Source organism: Tetrao urogallus (assembly GCF_951394365.1).
Source record: "Tetrao urogallus genome assembly, chromosome: 14".
Taxonomy (NCBI): Eukaryota; Metazoa; Chordata; class Aves; order Galliformes; family Phasianidae; genus Tetrao; species Tetrao urogallus.
The window spans coordinates 10,119,823-10,145,581 of record NC_136827.1 but is presented as its reverse complement, the minus strand read 5'-3'; the positions used below and the strand labels follow the sequence as shown (position 1 = coordinate 10,145,581).

General features: G+C 40.3%; 1 protein-coding gene across 1 annotated transcript in view; it reads right to left on the bottom strand.

Annotated features, from left to right (window-relative positions):
* Window positions 1–24,752, bottom strand: part of RNF145 (ring finger protein 145) — a gene marked incomplete at its 3' end in the record, with an annotated part of 30,233 nt that extends 5,481 nt beyond the window's left edge. The window contains exons 1-5 of the mRNA XM_079542174.1: window positions 24,542–24,752; window positions 15,031–15,139; window positions 9,315–9,406; window positions 4,733–4,968; window positions 1,670–1,845 (exon numbers count right to left, since the gene is read on the bottom strand). Coding sequence (XP_079398300.1) covers window positions 1,670–1,845; window positions 4,733–4,968; window positions 9,315–9,406; window positions 15,031–15,139; window positions 24,542–24,725 — 797 coding nt within the window. The 5' untranslated portion in view covers window positions 24,726–24,752. The remainder of the gene's footprint in view (window positions 1–1,669; window positions 1,846–4,732; window positions 4,969–9,314; window positions 9,407–15,030; window positions 15,140–24,541) is intronic.
* Between the last annotated feature and the right edge of the window lie 1,007 nt (window positions 24,753–25,759).

Genomic DNA, 25,759 nt, shown 5'->3' with positions numbered 1-25,759 from the left:
CAGCTGAGCCCCTGTGCCCCTGGGCTGTTTGCAGAAATTTCAAACAGCTAGCACGAGCAGAGTTAAAGCAGATGGATTCACTTGAGACACTTCACTTTCCACTCAGATCTCAACAGTGCAAGCAAATGTCAAAGTGATAAACACTGTTGGATGACCAGACTTTTCCAGCAGTGTCCACAGGCAACAGTCGTCTTTCAAAGGTTTGTGCAGAAGCAGCAGGACAAGGAAGAATATTCTCTCTCAGCTGGGTTTTTCCTTTATTTTGCTACAACAGTAAGGTACCAAAGACTTCTGAGTATATCCAGTAATACCAAGAATAGCGGACTTCCTTCAGCTCCCTTACCTCAGGGCTGCTCTTTTACTGATTGCATTGCATTATTTGGAGAAGCCCAAGCCTCAAGGTTCACTTGGGCTCCTAAGAAATGCAGCACAGAGAGCACAGTACAGAACACCACATGTCCCAGCACTCAATGAAGAGCTGTCAGCCAGGGACTACACACCTGGAACTCTCCAAATACACAACCCCAGGTAACAGCACATCAACACCTCCATTCATTGGAAAATAATAATAATAATAATAATAATAATAATAATAATAATAATAAGATCTTAGCTTGTTCACCAGGGTAGAAATCTTTTATGAGACAAAATATGGTGGTAAAAAATGTGTCACACTAATTAACCAACTGAGGCTTGAACCAGTCCAGCAGTTTGAAAAGACTAAAGTGCTTCGAGGAAGAATATCCTTCAAAAGTAAGCAAAGCACAACCAAGAGACGTTGACTTTGTTTTAGTGACTGCTTGAACTGCAGATCTCCTTTGACAGCAGCTCATAACAGTGCATTTTGAAGTGTTTACACACACTATTTGCAGAGCTTTTGGTAAGCCTTCCAGTTCTGTCTATTTATTAACCTGAGCAGGGCTGATAAAGCTTTCAAGTGTTCCTGCCAGTCAAGGCAGTGAGAAATAGATATTTAAACACAGTATTTCTGCAGAGTTTGAGGAACTCTGAGTTTTGTTTACCAGAAAATAAGAATCTTGGCCATTTTGATAATGATCAATCTTTTTTTTCCCTCCTCCAGAGTAATTTTACTATCCTTCTTAAACTTATTTCCACATGATGTTCCATTCAAGGGTCCCATAGGAGCTTAAGAGCTCGCAGAAAAGCCTGAAGAGCTCAGACTGTTATGTTTATGTATTAGGCACAAGTTTATAAACTGTCCCAAAGAGCTAAACTCTTCAAAGCATATAAAAAAATCACAGCAGTTATATCATCAAAGAAAAGATTTTGAGAGGAACATCAAGAACAACGAAATGCACAGATATTTTTTTCAAACAGCAAATACACATGCAAGAACTTTCCAGTCCAGTAAGAACAGACATCACCCTCAGTTTTATAGAAAAGGTAAGAGATGTGCTCTTCTTATTTCCTCATCAAAGGAATTTTCTGCTTTCTTTGGGAACTCTCTCCCAGTTTTACTAACACTGTATGTCCTAAACATAATAGATGCCTCTGAAGCTTCACAGGGGAAGCATACATTGTCTCTGCAGTAAGGAGAGGTATTTGTGGGCATCCAATGCAATAAAGCCCATCTACTTACACAGTCTCTAGAGATGTTTCAGAACATACTCAAAACACAAAAACAGCTATGCAAAGACTAGTTAATTACCTTGTCAAGAAGAGGAAGAGCAGCCTCTCTCTCGAGGCTGGCTGGTCCCGTGTACTGAAATAGGAATAGATCTGGAGAGCAAATAAGACCAACCAGAACACCATGAAGAGAACAGGGACCACCAGCTGGTTCCACAGTGACATCCCCAGAGCCAGCAGACCATACACTTCCACCACCTGGGCAAGACAGAAAAAAAACATAGTTTGTTATTGGTTCACATCATTTATGGTCTGATAACAAAAGGCAGTTCAACAATAAAGCCGCAGTAAAGCTAAGGGTAATTCACACTGCCTTAGCCACCCCAAAGCAAAAAACGGGGTGAAGCTACAGCCTGACAAGGGGAAAACCCACAGTCAGCAGTGACAAACTACTGATCAACTGTCTCACCCGGGTAAGGAGTTTATTGCACACCACCAATACCCTATTGCACACCAAACCACCAGAAATGCCTCCTTCCTGTGGATAACTGCCTTTGGGCTGCTGTCTGCTGCCCTCTCTCGGGAAGGATGCACACCTCTGGCTCACACACAGCCCTCAGACTGCTTTCCCAGCTCATGTCAGAGCAATGCTCTTTTCTTGATAGCTGCTGCCAACTCACCACACACACTAGATAATTAAATATGAGCCCGAGCACTTCAGCACAGTAAATCTGCTCTGCTGATCTGTTCTAAAAGGAACACTAAGTACCTCAGACATTTTATATTTAAATATCTCCAGATGAACAGCTATCAAACTTCTGACTGCTCCCAGTCAACCAAGAGTTCTGAAGTTCATGGTTAAAAGCTATTTCAGAAGACTCTGAAGTTCAATTACATCTTTTGCATTGCCACAACTAAGTTACAACACAATCATTCTCTGGAAGCTGGGACTTTATACAGCTGGACTTAACAGAAAGCATCAAAAGGAGATCACTCACAACAGCTATTTCCTTATCACCTGCTTCCCACAGTGATGTAAAATCTGTAAGGCTAGCAAATGCATGGAATAGTTGTTAGTTCAACAAAATGTTCAAGAGATGTCTACAATGTTTCATGACAAGTATGAGTGATGTTAGGTTCATGGGACCTGCTGCAGTACGGACTGTGCCTGATAGATAAACAGTACGGTGCTGGCAGGGACATGGTGACAAGCTCCTGCTTTTAGCTTGGTGCACACTTGTCAAGGAACTGAATCTGCCAAAAGGAGACTCCCTTGGCCTGGCACCAAGCCATGCAATCCTGTGCAGCTCCTGGCACAGCACTCCATCATGTTGGAGACAGGTCATCTGTGCTAATAATGTAGATTAATAACCACGAGGCATTTCTGGCATCTTCTGCTGCAAGTAGGCAGCCACCCTTCAGGACCTGCTTTTAAATTACATCACCAGACACAGGATGAACTACATACATATGCAGAAAACTGCTTTGGTCCACTGGTTAGGGCTATCTCCACTCTGGTGCTACATTCAAGAAATACGGTGCTGAACATCCTAACATTCACTGAGTTCCACCACTGATATCCAAACAGCAACCAATTTCAGCCTGCAACAGCAGGGAAGTCACTAATGCCAGGACAAAGGCATCACTGACAGCTATCTACCACACAAGGGCATCCTAATGATGAGGAGACTTGTAAAGCAGCTGCACTTAGAATACAATTCTGAGCAAATAACAAGACAACTATTTCACCCCCAATCTTATCTGCAGCTGAAATCTTCATATGACGTTTGTTTTATACTAAGTGCCTAACAGAACAATAGATAAATGAATCAGATCCACATCAGACTTCAATTTGACATCAGGAAGCTAAACTCTGCAGGTGTCCATGAACATCGAAAATGGAGGTGCTGGTTCTACCTTGTTTCAAGTCTTCAAACAGTACAGAAGAGGAATGTGTTTTATCCCAAACAGCACTGCTGTCTCTCTTATAAAGAAAGTGGTAAGCATGATTTTCATATTCTTGCTGGAATACGTGGATATTGAGGCTTTGCCAATAAGCTCTTGAGCTTGTTTTCATCAGTAAATCTACAATCTAGTTGTGAACAAGGCCAGACCATGCTACGTGCTGTACAAGCAAGGAAGGGTAATCTTGCTCCTAAGACCAATTACATAAAAATAAATAATTAGACAATACGGATCAACATGACAGGTTGAGACTTTGGCATGCCAGAAACCCACTGCTGCCAAGTTCTGGTTTGTATATGACATATGACAGCAAAGAAGAGCTTTAAAGATGGTTCTGAAAGAGCTTAGCAAGTTACTTTTTAGGCTGCTTCCAGAATGGAGAAGCAAAAGGCAGAAAAGCAAAGGCTTGCTTTGAAAAAACTCCAGCAAGTGGTGAGAAGAGAACTGGTGGGTCCATCAAAATTAAACAAGTATCAATTCTTTAATACTGAGATACACGGAAGGATATGTATTCATATTTTGTTTTTATATAATATGAGGCATAATCTTTCTGTAGTGTTAATAAAGCACAGTTTCATATAAAATGCATTTTTTGGATGCTGAAGCATTAACAAAAGGGATGTGTGTCAGATCAACCTTCTCTGTTTCTGGTAACTCCTGTTAGAACTCTCAGAAATGCTGCTTTTCTTAAGAAAATACTGCAGACTTTTCAACCTTTCACATCACAGTCTAACTTACAGTCAAAATCAGCTTTACTCTTACTCCCAATTAAATATTACTATGATTATAAATGTTTTTTCTTGCAGAAGGTATTTCTTGAAATGAACAGCTACTGTAATTAATGCATGGGAGTACCATGCACATTTAATAAGGCTCTAGATAAATTCCATCCTACCACAATCCTGTCTTTTAGCCTGGACTTGGAAAGGACTAAGTAAAACCCAAGTAAAGTCAACCTGCTCAACTAGCCAGTATAATTCAGGCTAATGGCTCAACTGCTCACTCATACAAATTGTAAACTACCCTAAATCAAAGAAAGATGATGCTATAGATAGGAACACAGTGGGCTTACTAAGAAAACATGAGCTCACACACAAGAACAGATGCATAGAAAACAGTCAAACTACTTTTACTTATTACTTCTTTCCTCCAAAAATGCTCATGCCCAACTCTGTCTTACCTGGACAAGCTCTCTGTATGCAGATTTTGCCAAGTTATAGGGCACCAGGAGATTTGATCCCAGAAAGTAGAGAACTTCCAAACCAGTGAAAATCATGGCGAATTTGTTGATGATGACAATGGTTTCCAACGGGACCAGGCAGAGCCGTGCCAGCAGAGGGAGCATGTGAGCAGAGAAGAGCCAGATCTGTTTTGTTTTCATGACGCAGGAGCAGAGCGTGCACACCACCAGCTGACCTGAAAACGCAACAGTCTTTTATAATCAAGCTGATTATCCCCTTCAGGAAAAACGTATTTTAATTCGTTATCTTTCCATAACACAGTTATCAACATCCAGCATATTATGACAGCTCTAACTAGGACATATCTGTTATGAAACCAGTCTCCTCTGCATTGTTTGCTAGGTCACAAAACTTATCATTTTTAAACTACGCCAAGTGAGGGCTTTGCAGATTAGCAAAATGCGAGCCCAAAGCACATCCAGAATCATGTTCAAATTAATATAAAGCCCAGGAAAAAATCACACGGAGGATAACTGGGCAAGTCATCCCTCTGGTTTCCTGTATTCCTGGTTCAACCTGTATCAGTGAGCACAGCAGCAGCATTTCTGAAGCCCAGCCATAACACTATTTCATCCTGATCTATTAAAAAAAAAAAGTAATCAAAGGCCCCAAATGGCTTTTAGAACAACAATATTTACACTGTCAAGAGGAATTACCAACCAAGAACAACAAGAGGCAGCCGGGTCCGCAGCTGAGATTTCAATAACTTCATAATGCTCCGGGGCAGTTGTTCAGAATTATCACTGAACCTTGCAAGTGACACATAATTAACAACTAAATTCTCTTAAGCAGTTGGCAGGGCACAGGGACAGCTTTGCTACACACCCAGAGATCTGGAAGGCAGCATTTCCACAGCAGACCAGTCCAGGTTAACTCTCCCATTACAGTCACTGGAACTCTTTATCTCAGAGGAAGCAGCATGGAGACAAATGAACATCATCTGGGTAAGAAAAACTCTCACACATCACTTTGGGTAAGAAACTGGTGTTCTCCAATCATAGGACCTCTGATTCTTGTCTCATCTGATAAGCAGCAACACCTGCTTTCCTCCTGGCATAACAAGCTGAGTCTGCTCATCATCCCTGCTGAGTGTTGTTCTCCACCTTTTCAGTTCATATACTGATTGGAAGTTAATTGTCATGGGAAGGAAAACTGTACACCACAAATGAAACACGTGGAGGCCTTGATCTCCTTCCTGTAGTCTGCATTTAGTCAGTTCTCAGAAGGGGCCTGAAATGACAGTGAAGCTTGCAGTGACAAGGACATACTTCCCATCTTTAACTGGGGCAGCCACCCTTTTGTTCAGGACAGTCTCTTTGTGCTGCATACCATCATGTCTTTCTAAGTAGGGCTGTAAATAGTGAGGTATCACCTACAATTTGCAGTTCCAGTCAGAAGAAATCAGCTTGGAACTCGTATCAAATCACCAAGAAAACTTAATGCTCAAACTATCTGCTAAGACTAGCAAATCCAATGGAACAGTCCATCTGCAATCTAAGATGCTGGGGATTGAAAAGCACAGCCAGTGACAATGAATCTGGAATGCTCTTGCAGGACTTTAGGCTCCTGCAGGAATTAATCTACTGCTTTAAGCTCCTGCCCATTCTTTTCCCCTCCTAAAACCTCCACAAATACATTAAATATAGCCAAGGACTCTCAGGCAGTAAGCTAACGGAAAATATGCAGTAACTGAGCCCATGTGGTTCTGTTGCTGTTCAAACCACATTTAGAAGGGAACTCTCCATTTCATCCCCTATTTTAAAAGGCTGATGTTAACAAATTTCCTGATTATGACATTAACTGCTTGGCAAAAAGCAGGATGCCTTGAAGTTACTAAGTGCTCCCACTACTGAGCAATGAGAGCCAAGAAAAAACAAGACTCCACAGTAGCACCACTTCCACAGCCACACAGCTTTGTAACATCCACAGCTGACATTCTCACAAGGTGACACACTCATCCAAAAGACAGTTCAAAGGCATTTATTCCTTGCACCCAGCACTTCAGAGCATATTGGTAACCCTATTTAACAGTCATTGGACTGAGCTAGAACTGGGGAAAGAACTGACTGTGAAAGACCAAAGGCACTCATGAATAAAGGCATTAACAAAGATTAAATTTGTGACCCAGGCTGTGCATTGTACATCAACCCCTCTATTGTGACCACAGCTTTTAGGTAACAGAGCTCTATCACCATCATGATTGTTTCCTTATGCACCTGTCTCAGTGCCTTTGCCAACAGTGCTGCACCACAATGCTCAGGCAGAACATACAAAAAACAAACTGGAACAAATCACCTCCTTGTTCTCTTCGCTGTGAAGATGGCAGTTCAGCACAGGATGCTCCTGAGACATGGCAGAATGCACTGGATAAATACCTTGGCATGTAACAGATTTAACACAGTATTTCATATTCACAGAAAACATTGTCAAATCTCAAAGTCCACTTCTACAGAACTTCCCCAAAGACCACCAACTGCCATCAAGATTAAAATTACACTTTCGTGTTGTCTTTAGAAGAACATGGAGAACTAATAATGAGGGTATTAAAAACATTAACATACACATACTTGTTACTATAGCCACAGCTACTTCTGAAATACAATAATCAGACATTCTAGTCTGCCACCCAGTACAACAAAAAACTGTACTGGACAAAAACAATCCTGTCTTTGTCTCTTATCTTTAATCCACATTAAAACTGAATGATACACCATGGGATACTGATGGGTTTGACGCTTTGAATTATTTTCTGTCTATATGTCACAGAATGGCATAATGCCTCCTGACCTCTTTCTGCCTGCTGCTTTGTGGAGCTCCAAGGGATTCTGCTTTATCATGGAACTCTGCACTGCATCTAAGAGAGATTCAAAGAACTAATTACAAATATTTCCTCATTGAAACATATTAAAGGATTTAGCTGTACCTTGATGTCCCATGATAAGGCAGTAAATTTAGCACACCTAGAAATCAGAAGAGAGAAGAAATAACCTCTAAAGAAGATTTCCTTTCCTCAGAAAATAGCAATGGTGTTTCTACAAAAATATTAAAAGCAAGGACAAATGTCACATTTAAAAGTGAAGATGTGGGCACATAAGAGATGTAGATACTCAGGTAGACCTAACATACGGTAGAAGTAAATCCATTTAAATCTTTCAACAGCAGCTGCAAGCAAAAAGAAAGCAGCTGAGTTTTGCCAACAGTGCACGGCTCACTAAATCTGTCAATAATCTGATGAAAACCACAGACCTTAATGAAAGGAATTAGGAAAGATTTCTCTTCCGAGTTTGTCTGGCTTATATCTAAAATGCACACAGTACAGGCGTATTCCAATATCCTCTCAGCAGAGCATATGGTATGGCACAGCATCCTTAATGGTGAATTTATTCTCTTCCAAAGTTCATTTGGGAGGGAAGGGTAAGGAGTGTAAAAACCCAATTCTTCACCATTTCTCTGACATTTTTAGGAAAAGGGTCATCTTATCCATTAATAAAATAATTTAAATGCAGTTTTGTGTTGTTACTCCTTAATGCTTTAACTAGAAATATCCCTGGAACTAGGCTGGAAAATAAAAAAGCCGCCTGCTTTTCATGCATACATCCACAAATCTATTTCACTTGTTTTTCTCCTTTTTTCTCAGAGTATGATAATGCTCAGCTGTAAAGACAATACAGAATAAATGCTTGCACAACCACTTCAAAGACAAAAGCATTACAAACGTTACTACTGAAATTTCTACAGTGCTTCCCATCCAAGACAATCCAATCATTCTGAATCAGACTGCGAGTCTGAAAAGAACATGGAGACAGAATGCTACAATTAAGAAGCACAGTTCTGGAATTGGTAAGCACAGAAGCACTAAAGAATATTAATGCTATTTCTTGAGAGCAACTATATGCTGTCAATAAGTGACTGAACACTACAAACTGAATCTCTCTCCCCACATTCCTCATGCTTGATGCTTTTGCAGGGGTTGACAGGGATACAGAGATAAAACTCAAAGTTTTCTTTTAAGAATACCTCCTATGCTGCATACTATGGTAAATCACCTCCTATAAGAACTGCTTATTGTGAAGTTTTCACCCAAATCCAGGCATGAATTCAAAGTGCTTCTACAAGAACATACTCTCCAACCACTCGTCCTACTCCACCAAATCATAACACACTTTTAATTTCAATTCCATAGGTCATAAACAAGCACGAACTGCAACAAAGTGCACCTTTACAACAGTGTGATAGATTAAGATACCCTTATGAATCTCAAGCATTTGGACCTATCATTAAATTTTAAAAATCACCATAGAGATCTAGAAAATACTTCAGTGCTGTAAATAAGGGAGTATTGGTAATTCAGTGGACTATGGAGAGTCAGGTAGGACACACACAGGACTCCTGTGTATTAATGAGGATCACAGCTACCAAAAGTGATAGAGAAATTTGAAAACAAGAAGCAAAACGTGCCTAGGTTTCAATGAAGAGAATTAGGCAGAACTCTCCTGCATCACAAATATTTCAGTCACTTACCTACTAATGCAGTCATGAAACGATTCATTGAGAGAGGCTCCACGTACATCGGCCCTTCATATCCTGATTCTAATTCACTTCTCACGTAATCCCTGAGAAAAATAAGACCACAAAGTATGTATTAAGATCCTTCTGATCGGACAAGATGCAATTTACTCATCCACACACATCTAACTTCAGTGTACGTTACAGACAATTAAGTAAATTTCAAAAAGCAATATTAGCACGGCTGTTATGGCAGCCTCACTGACTGAAGGATCTAACTGGAGCATGACTTCAGCAACAGGCACATTATCTGTAATTAGACCCACTGTCACAGCCATAAAAGTCCTCTGGGACACCCAAGCTGCTCTTCTGCATGGCCTGAAACTGCTTATTGACAAAGCTTCTTAAGCATCATTTCATGTTCAAGTTTCCTTATTAAGTGTTTCTTTTTTCCTAATTATGTTTTTTTTCCTCCACTAGAACCATGTGGAAAGGTCTTCCAATTAAAGGGACAAAATGTTTTGCACCAAATGATCTCTTTGCACTGAATTCAAAATTAGCTGTGAAGAACAGTGACAGTCATGGAAGAGTCAGGGATGGGGCTGCCTCATAATCCCTTCAACCAACAGGATTTAAAAATTGAGCTGCACACTGGGGAGCTCAGGGGGACCAACAGGATGCCCTCAAACTGATGGAGCACTACTGAAGATACAGTGAGATAATACAAGAACCAGACAGAACATTTGTAACTTTTTTCTGAGATAAGGTGGGCTAGGAGGATGAGCTCAGGCAATCAAAGAAAGAAGTAAGAATCCTATGGAAAGCAGGCAGTTTTTCTGCTGTTGGCAATCACCCATCAGCTCCACTGTAAATGGGCTAACCTACGTAACAGCAAAGTAAATCAAATATGAACTTCATATGAAGAGCAAACACTTTGCACTTTCTGAAGATAATCCTGGAACAGCACAGCAGTAATTCTCCAGTGGCTCGTTAATCCCCTGCCATGAGACAGCAGGCAACACTCGTGACCCTTTGCATCCAGAGCTCCAGCTCTCTCTTCTGCACTCCCCACACGGCTGCTGCTGCACCTCTGTTACACACCGTCAACTCCTGAGGTCCACAGCCTCTGCTAACCCCATCCAGTCACTCCTATTTGGCTCCAGCCACAGGAATGCTGGGCAGACACACTCAATCTGACCCTGCACGGAGCCAGCAGGGTGTTTGCTCGAGCGGCAGGGAGCTTCACTCGTGGTGTAGTTCTTTACATCAGTGAGGCAAGCCACGCTCGCTGGGAAAGGTGCAGCCAAAGCAGAGCAAGCAAGGCTGGAAATCACAACCAATTTAAGAATTGTTCTTCATATTTCAGGGCAGAAAAATATATGCAAATGGCGAAGCATTTGCATATATGAACTACTAGAAGCATTCACTTCTCTCCAGAAATATGAAAACATACTCTGGTTCTAGCATCACTTCACCACTCCAAACTAAGGTATTCACACACTCATTTACAAAAAGTCTCTGGAATTTGAGACATAAATCTCAAAGTACTTAAACAAACACTTCAAAACCCCTTCTTCATAGTTGACATCACTGCCTACTCAGTGCAGCTCTTCAAGTGCCACAGTGCATGCAAGGTATGAAGGTATGGGCTCTTTAGACTGGAACCTACACCACCTACAATCAAGAACACCTGAGGATGGAAAAGGCAGCTAACAGCTCATCCTAAGCAGAACATTCTCCCTTGCTGTCCAGCCAGTGCAAGGGTTTGGTTGGTTGATTTTCAGTCTTCAAAGACCAACACAGATGTAGTCTCTAGGACAAAGTTGGGTATATATATATTTTTTTATTTCTATTTGGAGAAAGCACTTTCTCTCAGCATGTGCAAAACAAGCAGGGTAACCTATCAGTTGCAAAGGGAGAAAAGAACACTTCCACAGGTTTCATACAAATTTGCAACATGCTGAAGATGGCTTTTTCTATTAGCAGTGTCATGCTTCATCTGAAATTGAAGGTGAAAACGATGGTTATTTCTAAACTGCTGGAAGGAAAGCAGTGAAGACATCATTTTCTACATCTGCCAGGAAACAGGTTACAAAATCATCCAGAACACCAACGGTAGCAAGAAAACCTTACACAACTTAGCTAAGACACCAACAGAGCCGCACTTAGTCATCTCTTTCATAGCAGGAACAAGCCTTTCAAGCTAGATTCCTTGCCCTTGGCTGATCCAGTCATTCGCACAGAGGTGTCACACTCGGCTTCATTCTTTAAGCACCTCTCTTTAATTTAGGTTTGCACACCTACCAGCTCAGATAAGCAATGTTTTAAGGTCCCCTATATTTTCTGAACAGTATTTGTGAACAGTGTCTGAATAAGAAAAGTAATTATTCTCTTCCCACTAGTAGAAACATGGGATCTTTTGGCACAGACACCAATCAGAAGATGCCTGGAACAGCTGCACTGCTACACAAGATGTTGAGAAGAACAAGAGCCTGCACTCAGTTTTGAACAATTAAAGCTGTATTAAGCTGCAGCTTTTATGTACATTTGAGAATTGTTCATTTTACTCCAGCAGTGTAAAACATTAATACAATGGCTGAAACTGTGTTATTGCTGTAGAAAATTAGAATGTAAGAGTAAAGCTTAGATCAAATTGCCTTTTTTCATTTTGTACATGTGTGCCTCATTTTACCAAACTGCTGGACTGCCACGATTAACACTGCTCTATAAAGGTGAAGAGATACAGCATAGTCATTAATCGTTATGGAAAGCCAAAAAAGGTCTGTTATTAAAAATATGCTTTGTAACTGACAAGCACAAGGCACAGTTGCTATTTTACCTAATTGAGACATATTGTTGACACTTACTTTGACTGATTAATCTTTGCTGTTAACATCAAATACACACACACTTAAGAGTTTGAATGCCTACAGGTACTCTGAAAACTTAAATTGTTTTAAAAATGCAGATAAGACAGAATTCAATCGCTTGCTCCCTGCCTTTCTCTCCTCCTTTTCTCCTCCCAGCTACTTTCATCCCAAATCTTCCCCAAGCTCTGCCAGGTTCAACATCTGGAAAGCAATGATAGCATCAGTTAATATAATGTGTATTCCATTTTATAGCATAAATAATATTTTCAATTGCTTCATTTCTTTTACTCAGTTTTATTGTTGAAACTGGGGGCTGGAGGGGGTAAAACATGATCCTTTCAAGCAAGACATTCATGCAGCTACATATAAAAGAAAAAATATATATGCATGTTTTCTTTGTCAAGAGTGGCAGGGCTGTTTTTTAAAGCTGACTTCTTTTTTCTTAAACAGATGGTGAATTATCTCTACCCAAACTGCCAGGCTAACGTGATGTATAACGGCAGTACTGCCATGGACTCTCCAAGAGCTCACAAACATTAGCTAATCAATCCTTACACATTAAGGTAATTCCTGGTTTTACAGCTGAGGAAGCAAATGCTAAGAAGTGTCTTGTCAAGGTCAAAGAGATCTGAAGTCTGAATCAGAGCTTAACTATAACATTCAGATCTTATTCCTAGACTTGCAGCTGAACCACAAGCTATTTCTGGGCTGGAAAAACAGCACTGAAGGCTGCAGTCTTCCAGCAGCTCAGAATTTCCAGGACGCTGCAGAGTCACAAGTGCCAGCTGAATCTTGTTCTAAAATCTGCATTAACCAAACTGGCCTCGCCTCAAGATGGGATCTTCATCTGTTTTAAATAGCCTCCCAACTGGTAATGTGTGCAAGCAGCACACACTGAGCAGATTTATTAGCAAAATATCAGGAAGTCTGCACACATGATAACTGTATGTCTCCCTACAATCAGTCTGCTAAATAGAAACATCAGTTATAATTGGATAGCACCATTAATAAGAGGTGCAGCTCCAGCAACAAGAGAGTACCTGCATGTTGTTAAACTTCACTAGTTTCATTATGAAACTAGTATTCAGAAATTCTTTGAAATTTTCTTTGAATATTTCTGATTCAGGAATTCTTTGGAAAACCTAATTCAAGTTGCATTCCCTGTGTTATACAAAGGCTGTTGCTGAGCTCCCCCTGAGCAGTGCCTCCTTTCAAACCAGTCTGCCTTATACCCAGGGAATGGATAAGCTCACTCAGAAGCACGAGCTACACTTGCTTTGTTACATATCTAGGGAATAGTGCTGGACTATTTGAATTTCAGACATGTTTTAATTAAATATTTTTGTGCCAGTTGATGAAAGATTTAATTAAAGTCTTCATTAATACACTCCAGAAGCATCAAATACAGAAAGCTCAGTACAAAAGCAAACAGACCGAGCAATAGTTATCCAACAAATTTCAATGAAGCCATTAAATGCCAAATCTCAAAATGCAATACCACTTACAATTCACACTATGGAGAAAAACAACTACAAAAATCACTGTAAAAAGCACCATATTTATTAACCAAAATCCATACCACCTCTCTTTGACTTCAAAGATCCAAAGATCCACAATTGCATAAGGATCTTCAGCTTTAAATGTTCTGGACCAAAGCCCTCTATCTGATGGATTTCTGGTACCAGCTGTATTCTCACTTAATACAAATACAATAAATAATGTTTAGGTTGTTGCTTTTTCTAACAAGTAAGCCTTTAACTCTATCACAAACACCCACAAACTGTATCCGTAAAAAACTGAGGACTCCACTGAGGATGATAAAAAAAAGTCCTCTTTCCTTCCTACCCAGTGAATAAGAGGTCTGATTTCTCTCTTGCACCCTCATCAGTTCAGGAAATAATAATTTAATAACTGAAACTTTGACAGCTGCAAGAGTTGCACACTGAGTTACCACAAAACCTTCATGAACACTTCCCCTGAGCTGCAGCATACGCAAACGTTCCAGCAAATGTTTTAGTACAACAATTGTGATGCAGAAATAACAAACCTGTTACTTCACTTAATTCAATCAAAAGCACATTTTTAAATGTTTCCCATCAGCAGGAACAAAAAAAAAAAAAAAAAAAAAAAAAAAAAAAAAATCAAGCTTAGGTCCACATTTACAAAACTTCCCACGTAAAGACTTTAATGCGAGGGCACTCTCTTTGGTTCCAATTTAACATCTTGTCACTAGAAAAGTTTACATTGGCTTTCAACAGATTTAACTCCTGCCAAACAAATGAAGATGATCCACCTTGTCTTGCCTTTCTCAGAGTTGTCCAGCCTATTGCTTTGTGTTTTAGATCCTAAAACCTTTCTTTTTGCTTTCATTGTAAAATATATTACACAAAAATGAGTTTAAGAATAAATTCCACAACTTCTTCACTTTTATTACCCTCACAGCACTACTTTTTCCCTTCTTGTATGCGCCAGAAATTTGAAGGTAACATTCTGTTCACTTGGTAAGACACCTCAGTGTTGAAAGCATGTTAATTAAGCCATTGAATAACAGGTTACTACATCACAGGTCATATTTAGTCCTGCAGTGTTTTCTGTCCTCAGATTAACAGACATTACACTCTGCAGAAAAGCAGCTAAAAACTTCTCTTAAGTCAACACAAATACACCAGAACTAGTTGACAGCACATTTAATTCCATTAACTTTTTAAGATAAACAACAGCATGATACATGTAGTTATCTGGCACAAGAAAAAGCTTCCAGAAAACCAGACCTTCCCCGATTTGCAGAAACTGCTAACAAAGTATCCATTGTATTTCTAACTCACAAATGAAGCTAACAAAATTAACCCACTTATTCCTACCTGGAAATTTGGTGCCCAGCATACAGCAGCAGTGCAGTCAGAAAGTACAGGTAAAGCTGAACAAGGTGTTGCCTTGGTAAAGTTAGGAGCACAACACTTAAGATGTAACCTGTAACAGAAAGCAGAATTTGAGATTTCAAAAAACATTACCTAACCCCATATTTCTTAAAATATGAACTAGCACTCAAGTTATCCAGATCTCATCAATTATCTTTGCTTCCATTTGGTCATAAAACTCATGCATTTTTAGTTTCCTCTCATCAAAACACACAGCACACTAAAACTGCTCCCCCCCCGCCATGAGCAGAGACAGCTCTACCAGTTTCTATAGCATTACATCCAGACAGCAAGTGGTGGACTTGATCCCCCTGTATTTTAGGGAGACACTATCAAAACCAATGTAACAAAAGGAAAAGGCTTAGGAGGCTTAGGTGTCCCTCTTTCAAATGAAAATAAATTTCAATGTAACAGAGAAAGAAATCTATCCATCCAATACACTCAATAATGAGATGTCAAACACCCTTGGCTTTAAGCAAAGAACATACAAAACACTTATTCATGCTGATTATCACTACATGTTTTAATTCTTCCACTGTATCTTCACGGTTTTAAGACACTGTCTGTACCCACAATTGAGGTAGACAGACACAGGCTCTTCTCCATTCTGGTAACATCAAAGCACACTGAAGCCACCAGGGCTCCATGAAACAAGATGACGTGGCACAACCGAGTGTTTGTGGGCACTGACAGCAGTCATTACTTCACTGCCTGTTGGTATTTAGTAAAACTGTGGAAAAAGATCCAGTCTTTAAAAACACAGCCTGGCTGCTCAGCAGCTTTTATAACCAACAGAACACTGATAGTTCTTTCCCTAACTGCTCTCATTAGGATACCTTATTGACGCAGTACCTCAAAGTGCACTCCACAAACAGGCGGTTTTGTGTTTGCCCACCCTCTTCACTTTCCTAGCCACTCAGCAGGGTCAAAGACCCATCTGTGTGGTGCCTGTACTGATCTCTATCCCCCAGCTCTCCATCACAATACAGCACACTCATTCTCTTTCTGAAGGTCAACTGAAGTACCTGGCACTGAAACTCATTCAAGAAAAAAAAAAGGAAAACAAAAAAGAAAAAAGAAAAACCGAACGAGCTGTGGCTCACAACTTCCCTTCAGCTAAGAAGAAAACGCCAAAGAAGTTAACCCATCACCTCAAGTGTAAGGTGAGCCTGCAGCCTAAGTATCATCCAAGTATTCAGCAACACTGAATACAGTTTAACTGAGTTAATTCCGGAAATTCTTAAAGAATACCAAAGCAAGCAATGTAACTCTAGATTAAGTACTCAAAGGCGAAACAAACAGCTACTGTAACACAATATATTCCTACATTTGATAAAGATACAATGTCAAAGTCAGTATTTATGTAGAAGTATTTCAATGCTACTTAGCAGGTCCCACCTGCAATAAGCAGCCCCTAAACTCTGTCAATACTCCAGTCTTCTAGGTGACTTTGCAGCATGCTCCTAGAAAAGCCACCAGGATGCCCACAGCAAAACCAACTCTCAAAACAGCTGCAGACATTTTTAATACTGGCTCCTTGCTGTGTACATCATCTTCCCTTCATTGCTTTGGAAGGGACAAATCTGCCTGGCACAGCCATGCCCCACTCCTGCCCTGAGTCCAACCTCCCCCAAACTTTCTCACTCAGCATAGCCCGTGACTCACCTCCAGGTGGAGGAGAACTAAATGCTGTTTATTATGCAGCCTTTTATTCCTCTTCTACTCTATAAATAGTCCAAGAATACCTGCTTACTGTATCTGCATTTAAGCTCTGCCATCTTCTTTACCTTATTCAGTCACATGAAAGGCCACTTGGTTATGAACTTGAAAGGAGCTGGGATAATTTATGCAGAAGGAAGACTTTTCAGGGGGCAGCAACTGCAGCACAGCCACGTTACATAGGAGTATTTTAAAGCAACTCAAGTTCATTCTTCTCTGTGATCACTAACTCAAATCTAGGAGGATACACTGGAGGGCTGAGAAAACATCTAATCACAATCAGAAGATAGGAAGGCTGCTGTCACCTCTGTACCTTTCACACAAATGACCTGCAGGCAGCACAGGTGATGCCACCACTCATGAGTTTGAGCCAGAATTTAAATACTTGTTTTGAAATTGCCTTTATTTACTCTGTTACATTTTGAAGGAGAGAGTGAAAGACATTTAAAGTAGTTTCTTTGCACTCCCATTTACAGTTCCATCTTGTAACTTCACTAGAGAGATTTTGACACACTTGATGCTGCAATATTTGCATTCTTTCTGCAGAGGCTTTATTCCCACAGTGGTATGAACCTCATTTTTATCCACAATGTTTCTGCCAAAAAAAGAAAGCAAATAATTCATTACCAAACTAGCTCATTGCAGAAAGAAGATGAGCTCAAATTCAGACATAGCAGCAGCAATATTCTGTTCCCTTTCTTTTTGCTTTGACAAATGATGTAATTAGTAAATGGCATAAATGAAATTCTACTTCAAAACAAAGGACCAGGAAATGAAATTTCTCACAGCAGCTTTCTCATCTAAATTATTACATTGCTTTCATTTGCACCTCCTCTGTCAGAAGAAAGCAGGGTATTGAAAACAGACATTTCTTTTGGGGAAGGATCTCAAGGATTTACAGCTTGAGAAACAGTTGTCCTGGTGGGTAACCTTCAGCACGGGTTAACAGTATCAGATTTGGCCCAGCTCAAGAAGCACAGAGCACTTGTTTGGCAGCAAAAGGAAGCAGAGAGCTTCCACCACCTTTTCTGTAAGATGGCACTGGTTTAGACACCACTGGAGAAAGAAAATAAAAATCAACAGAAAAGCTAGGTTAAACATTTCTAGACAAGAACACACGCATTCATTAGCTCATGACCTCATTTACGACGTGTTGATTCAGCTAGATGAAAACTCCTCACTGTGCAATGCTCATTGTTACAGTAAGCACAGCTCACAAACTGCCTTTCAGCAGTCTCTGGTTGCTTCCCACCAAGGTGTTTCCCAGCTTCCCTCACCCCGCATTACCTCCTTCCCCACTCTGGTTCCTGAGCTTTATTGGCAAGCTGCATGCAGCGGAGGTTTCCAGAGCACGATCAAAGCCACAGCGTATCCTCTTTATGAACCATTTTAGTGCTCATTTGCATGATTACAGATCCCTGGTGTCCACTTCGTGTTATTAATCTAAGTTTCCTACAGGTTCAGTTGAAAAATGAGAACTCTGCGGATGAAAGCCAATTCAAGAGTTCATAGCATTTCTTAATAAAACCAAACCATCTCTTGGATACTGCTTCAGCAGAGGCTCGTCAAGGAAACACCGCTCTCAGAAGGAAAGCAGCTGCTTATGCTGGATACTACAAAGGAAGGAATTTAAATCTTTCAGCACCAGGAAGTAATAGCTTCAATTGTACCAGAAAATTAATTTGAAAATTAATTCCTGCTCAATCATGCCCACTGAGGATGAAGGGCGCACCTTACAATGCCCTGCAAAGCAGCGACCTGTGAGCCACAGAACACCATCAAGACTCTATCTGTCCTGGCTCCACGTAGGATCAGTGCATCACCAAGTCAGCTACATAATTTCAGCCTAATCCTTGCCCGTCTCCATCTCAGTTTACTCAGAAAATCACCTGGACACAATATACAAGCATCAAGCACAGGCAAACTTCTGAAAGACTGTACTTGATGTAGTAGAAGCAGGATAACAACTTGCACCTTTATCCCGAGTGAGTCTAATTCTTAGGATAACCATTCACAGCACAATTTAGACAGATTTTATAAATTGCCTACGTACCTAAAACATCTATTTCAAAAGTGGACAGTTCTCAAAAGGCACTCTTTGGTTGGTAAGGCATGATGCAGAAGTCACCAAACTCCTGTGGCCACACTGATGGAAGGTTGGCTCAAGTCCAGAAGGAGCCACAGCAGCCACTTATTTTTAAGTCAGGAGAGAAGAAAAGCTCTTATGCATCTTCAGCTTCCTCACTCTCCCACCCACCCAGAGCTGCTGAAGACAAATGTTGCACACTCTGAGAAGCTTTGTGCTTGGAGCCAACGTGGTATTTTTGCTTTTCAGAAAACATGCTGAAAAATTAATTCTACACTGAGGAAACACATATCCAAACCTACTTGTGCACAAGAAAATTAGTATTTACCCAGTCATGGCAAAGTGCAACTATAAACAGAGATCTGAAATCATTACAAACATCTGCATATCTCAGTGAAAATAATTGCAACAATTTACTCATTACTGGGGTACTGCCATCAGTTTCAACAGATGTTTCTTGAATTATTAAATATGTAACAGATTGAGTGTTTGAAATATAAATAACCCAAGAACCGAGTTCCTTACAGAGATTTACAGTTATGTCAGAATAAACAACATGGACTGCAGGCTCTAGAACTGCTCTATCATTAAGGGGCTGCTTCTGTAACACAGCACACATACTGGCCAGAGTTCTGGCATGAATTACAACCAGGGAGAACCTGAAGAAAACTGCAGATGAAAACACAGCTGGAATTGGAACCATAAAAATAGAACGACTCGCAAAGTATTCCAAGTTATGAACACAAATTGCGGTACTCAGAAATACAATTGTCAACTGAACCTCATAAAATTTTAAGAATCTCCTTTCAAGCAAGCTACTATTGACTTCATAAAATAATAAATAGCAATACAAGTTACCAAAAAGTGTTACCAGCTTCACACAGAAGTTACCTGAAGCTGACCAGAAAAAGCCTAGGATGCTATGGCAGCAGTATGAGAATCAGCAGACTCTGGGAATGGGAGAGGGGTAAAAAAAAAAAAAAGAAGAGTATGCTAAATTTTGACCATGGCATGATCTCTACCCACTTCGTTATCTACCAACCGCATTGTATAATCCAAAAAGAGGATATCAAGATACAGCAAGTATTTTTTCAGAGGAAATAAAGACCAAGTTCATGTCATCAAATTGCACTTAGTTAAAAATAGCCATAGTTTAAAATAGTAACAGTCAGCAAATGGTTCTACTATCCCTTAAATTAAATGGTTCTGGAAGGAGGGCAACAGAAGATGTGGGACAGCAAATCTAGAGGTGCTGGATGTGCTGGATCTGAGCAGCACTTCATCTATGTGTGCACTAACTGCATTTGCACATTTAGTCACGCATCCTCATCTCAGGATTTTGAAAAGTTTGGTTTTGGAATGAGCCCAACTGCTTGCTGCTGCAGTGTGAACCAAAGCTTCCCATGGCATTTCTTATTGTGTTTCTATCAGATCTCTGAAACTTTCCTTTCAGAATCACAGAATGGTCAGGGTTGGAAGGGACCTTAAGGATCATGACTCTCCAACCCCTGCCACACGCAGGGCCACCAACCTCCACACTTAATACCAGACCAGGCTGCCCAAGGCCCCATCCAACCTGGCCTTGAACACCTCCAGGGACGGGGCATCCACAGCCTCTCTGGGCAGCTGTTCCAGCACCTCACCTCTCTGTAAAGAATTTCTCCCTGACATCCAATCTAAATCTTCCCTCCCTCAACCTAAACCCATTTCCCCTTGTCCTGCAGTTATCAACCCTTTCAAAGAGTTGATTCCCCTCCTGTTTGTAGGCTCCCTTTAGGTCCTGAAGGCTGCCATGAGGCCACCCCGCAGCCTTCTCTTCTCCAGGCTGAACAAGTCCAGCTCCCTCAGCCTGTCTTTGTGAGGGAGGTGCTCCATGATCATCTTCGTGGCTCTCCTCTGGTCTCTCTCCAAAAGCTCTCTGTCCTTCTTGAACTGAGAGCTCCAGACATGGATACAGCACTCCAGATGGGGCCTTACAAGAGCAGAGTAGAGGGGGACAATCACCTCCCTGTCCCTGCTGGCCACCCCTCTTCTGATGGAGCCCAGGATACCATTTAAAAGACACCATAAAAAACAAAATCCAAGCAAATAAAAGATGTTCCAATGAATGCACGATTGTTGAAAGAAAGCAGGCAGACCAAGAAAGATAGCAACCAGCTACCATCAGATGGCAGCATCTTCAGACTTCTCCTGCCCCATTCCCCTTTGTTGAAGGCCTTATTCCAAACAAGTAGCTCGTACCTGGTCAAGTGATGTGACCAAACAATTAAGGCATTAACCATAAACTGCAAGAAACTGCAATTATAAACAGGGTTGGGAAAAATGACGCATGTTTTACTTATTCAAAGTATTTTAACTGGTTTCTTGAGTTTGTTTCCCAGATTTTATTATTGTTGTTATGACAAAGAATACAGTTAAAGATAGAAAACTGCTCTTATTCTTAGTTAAGAAAACAATACATATTTAGCATACTCCAGTGCCCATAGTGATTTATTTCCAAGTCTGATTACAGGTTAAGTACATGACTCTTTCCATTTAACTTCAGAGCATTTATGAATTAGAACAAAATAGCACTACTTTGCCCTTCAGAGGAAGAAATTACGTGGTTTCATCTATTTCCATCATCCGTATCAAAGAAATATAAATGACTCTCCTCTCAGAGCTAATCTAGAGCATAGAATAAAACACTGAAGTCTGACTGTAGCAGTGTGCTAGCCTACTGCACACAAGTTTGAGGTAGAAAGCCATTTTAGCTAGCTAGCACTTCTCCTTAAGAAGAGGGTTCACTTATATAAGGGTTAACTCATATAAAACAATTTTAACAAAGTGTTAATGAAACCACATTATACTTATGAAGAGTTGTGGACAGAAGCTTTTCTGTTCCTTTTCTAAGCTTTCCCCCACTCCTCACCTCCAGATCTCTCTATCTGATAACAGACCACTCCAACCACCACTGATACTGCAGCAGCTGTGTGCAAACTTACCACATGCTGTGCATGTTGAGGGCTACTGCAGGCCACGCAGAGGCCTTTTAAACCTCTGGAACAGTAACCACGGTGCTAAACGACAGATAAAGTTTACAGGAAAATTGCAAAGTAATTTTGTTTATACTAAATTTATCTGCTTACTTTCAAGAATTCTAAGCAGAAATTCACCTCCGCTACTTGCAATGCTTTACACGTTTATAGTTACATTTCATGCAGTTGAACTTACAGCTTCATGAAATGATATGGGAGGGAAAAGCTGAATCAAATAGCAGCTTGCATCCTAGAGGCTTTTGTGACTTTCTCAGTACTGCTACCTGAAACGTGAGTCACACCATAACATATCTCCTCACCTGCCCAAACACAATCAGCCTTTCAAACTGAGTGAAAGGGATGACCTTGGAAACCCCCAGCTGGGCCCTTGGTGCCAGGAGAACATTCACTCTAAAAAAAAATATCAGTAAAATCTACCAATCCTGATAGAGCTCTACTCAAACTGTTCCTTAAACATCCACCTGAAATGGGCATATCTGATCTCCTAAGCTGTTACAAGCATTTCTGTGATATGATACCTTATCTTTAAAGAAATTCAGTAATCATTTTATATTACAAAGCTGCTGCCACATTTGCTGATACCGTGTTTGCTTACAGCAAATATGAAAGATTTTTTTTGTTACAAAACAGATCAGCATGCTGAAAGATATCCACAGCAAACTGTTGTTCAGATTGCACGCTAACAGTTAATTTCCCTCAACATATCTTCGAAGAACCTTCATTTCCCAAACTGGTAGAAAAGTACTTTGTTTATTTTAAAAATCCCATTTATATATTCTGATACATTATTTTAATTAACATTATGTAAAGTGATGCAATTAAATCTAGAGAACATTGTGTAGACATGAAAGTTGATGTAGCCCAGCTTCACGCTGATGCAGCTTTAAGAAAAAAAGACCTATAACACAGAAAGAAACACAGATCAACTTTTTAAATACAGTACAAGCAAAGCTCTGTCCCAGATAACTGTCTGAAAATCTTTTAAAACAAGCAACTTGTTTGATGATTTGAAAGCTCTCCTTGGTCACAGCAACTACAGGTTGGAACAAGAGAAGTACAGACACTCAATACTGCAAAAGCAAATGCAGAATTACCACTGAGAGAATGTGTACTGAGACACCAGCCTGCAGGAGGAGCACACCAGAATCCACTGGTTCAGTACTTAAGGAGCATGCAGGTGAGAAATACTTTGAGGTAATAATACCTACCATCTCTGTAATGCTTTTCTATTGGTGTTATCTTAACACTCTGGAGCAAATACAATGTTATTAAATGACTATAAAAAAGAATGTTGTGTCACAGTTGGAAGTTATATCTTGATAGCTTACTGCACAACTGTTAGTTTTCTATTAGAAACAGAGCTAACTAATTTCTAGAAGGTATTTGTTTGTGTACAAGTTGCATGCACAGATCAAGCTAAGCAGGAGAGGGCCAGGCAAAGTACCATGCCTGCACAGTCCTGTGTCATTTACCAGCAACAAACAAGCACTCTCTCCCCAAAACACAAGAAGACCCCATTAAGCAGTCACATCAGCTTTTTGCAGTAAAAGTAGATGCCTAAGTATCCCTAGCCAAGTAGAATGGAGCCATAACAAAGAAAGCCACATGTGTTTTCAGTGACAGTAAATAAACTTCCAGACAGACACTTAATAGATTGAAAATAAGAAGTTACACTTCTGCAGTCAGGATTAAAACTCTGGACAAGCCATTAAAAAAAAAAAAGAAGTCCTCTAACAACTTAACTGAAGGGCGTTTTCCTTAGCTGACTCCAGTACATCTTTATCCTCTAAGTCATCTACAAGGAAGAAACATTGCAGAATGGGCTAATTACACGCCAGCCACTTCTCCCAAAGCTAGGCAGCACCCATGCTGATTGTCATTGGCTATCAACCTCAACAGTCTGGATCCGAGCCCTAATTAACCCCATGTGCACTCACTAGATGAATCACATACCCACCTGGAGAGCAGGTCCCAGAACAGCAATCCTTTCATCTCCTGAATACAGACTTCTAGCATTTCAGAGCTAGACTTGCAGGGGCAAGGTTGAAACCTCAGCTCCCTGAACCACGCTGGTAATTTTGTCCATTTATCTGCCACGCAGGACTTGTTACATGCTCTAATCGACTCGGAGCATGCATACAGGTCGTAAGGTTGTTTGCTGAAGAACCATATCCACACAGCAGTAAAAGCCAACTTTCTGGTGCTGTGGTCACAGCTCAGAACAGGCAACCTTTGCTCTAGTCTCTTCCTTAATGCCAATGATTTAAGTTACACTACTTGTCTGCACAGAGTTTCACTGCAGCTTTCTTACTAGTCAGCTGCAGCCAGCATTACTGTGCTTCTCTCAGGGCATCAATACTGTTTCCAGGCATTAATTTTATTCTATTTACATATCAAGGCTAAATAACAAAGCTGAAGACCCTACACAGGACTTCTTTACTGCTAACATAAACAGCCCTACATTAATTACAGTGCAGCTGATTACATTTATTTCCATGCAATTTGTTGCAATCAATATATTACCATACTATTATAAATTTCTTAACAATCTTGAAGCAAACAAAAATGGTATTTACTAGTAGTGTTTTCTCCTGAATACGCATTCACTTACCCACATAATGCATGTTAAGGGCCAAGTACTTGTACTGGAAGAGAGGGTTGTTGTGCAGGCTGCTTCTTTGGATCTGCTGGAAGAACGAGCTGACATCCCATCTATACAAGACATCCAACAGCATGATGCTTGGGACCCTCAGGGCCACATTTAATATTGCCTCCAACTTCTCCTTTGCAGCCATCCTCTTCTCTTTCCGTGAACTGGCAGCAGACTGTAAATAGCACAAGACGGAAGAGTAATCAAATCAATCTCACTGAACAAACAGCTATTAGGCTTTGTGAACATATGAATGGGGCTTCCTGCATGGCCACAAATGACTAAATGAATCCACTGACTGAAATTCAAATTCAGGCAGGACAGCTTCTATTTTTGCTATATGTAAGTCAATTTGCTAGCAGCTTTCCACGGTGATATGGTAAGACAGGGGCTGGGGAGGCAGGTTAATGACACAATAATGGTCAGAGCATACACCAAATAAACCTTTATTCTATTTGCACTAATTCAGAGTCCAAGTGTCCATTCAAAGGACTCCAGCACACAAGAGATTACACAAACACCAACATGAGAAACTTTAAAAAACAAACAGCAATAAAAATCACACATAAAGAGTACTGCCAATGAGTTGTTCTGTTTCTATATACAGTTTTGTAAGTCTCAAATGAAATAAGCACCAGCTAAAACTTTTTAAAACAGTTTAGATTCATTTCCTCAATGCAAACTGAAATGATTTTTAAAATAAGTTCAAACATCAGAAAATTATTTAGGACATTCATTAACCTCTATGATTTTATACGCTTATGGAATTCGAGGCAGTTTTGAAGATTAAGACCAGGAACAGAACTATTCTACTTATTCTAATGTAATTCACTGCAAGGAATCATATTTAAAAAAAAAATTACATCCTTTCTCCTGAGTACTGGAAGGTAATTTAATTTTGGAGGTTGCAATCAGAGAAGATGGATGATGCAAGACAATGAAGGGCTTTTCTTTTCTCCTTTTTTTCTAATTCATCCTTCTTTCTCTTTCAAAACAGAAATATATATGTGTATATATATGCATACACACACACAGTGGTTCACAACAGCATTTCAAAGGCTGTTGATCTCCAACAGAACCATTCTAGAGCAGAAGGATCACTTTCCACAACCTGCCAGGACACTGCTTTCAGCTGAGACCAAGAGCTGCATCTAAAAGCAAAGCACTTCTCAACCCCTC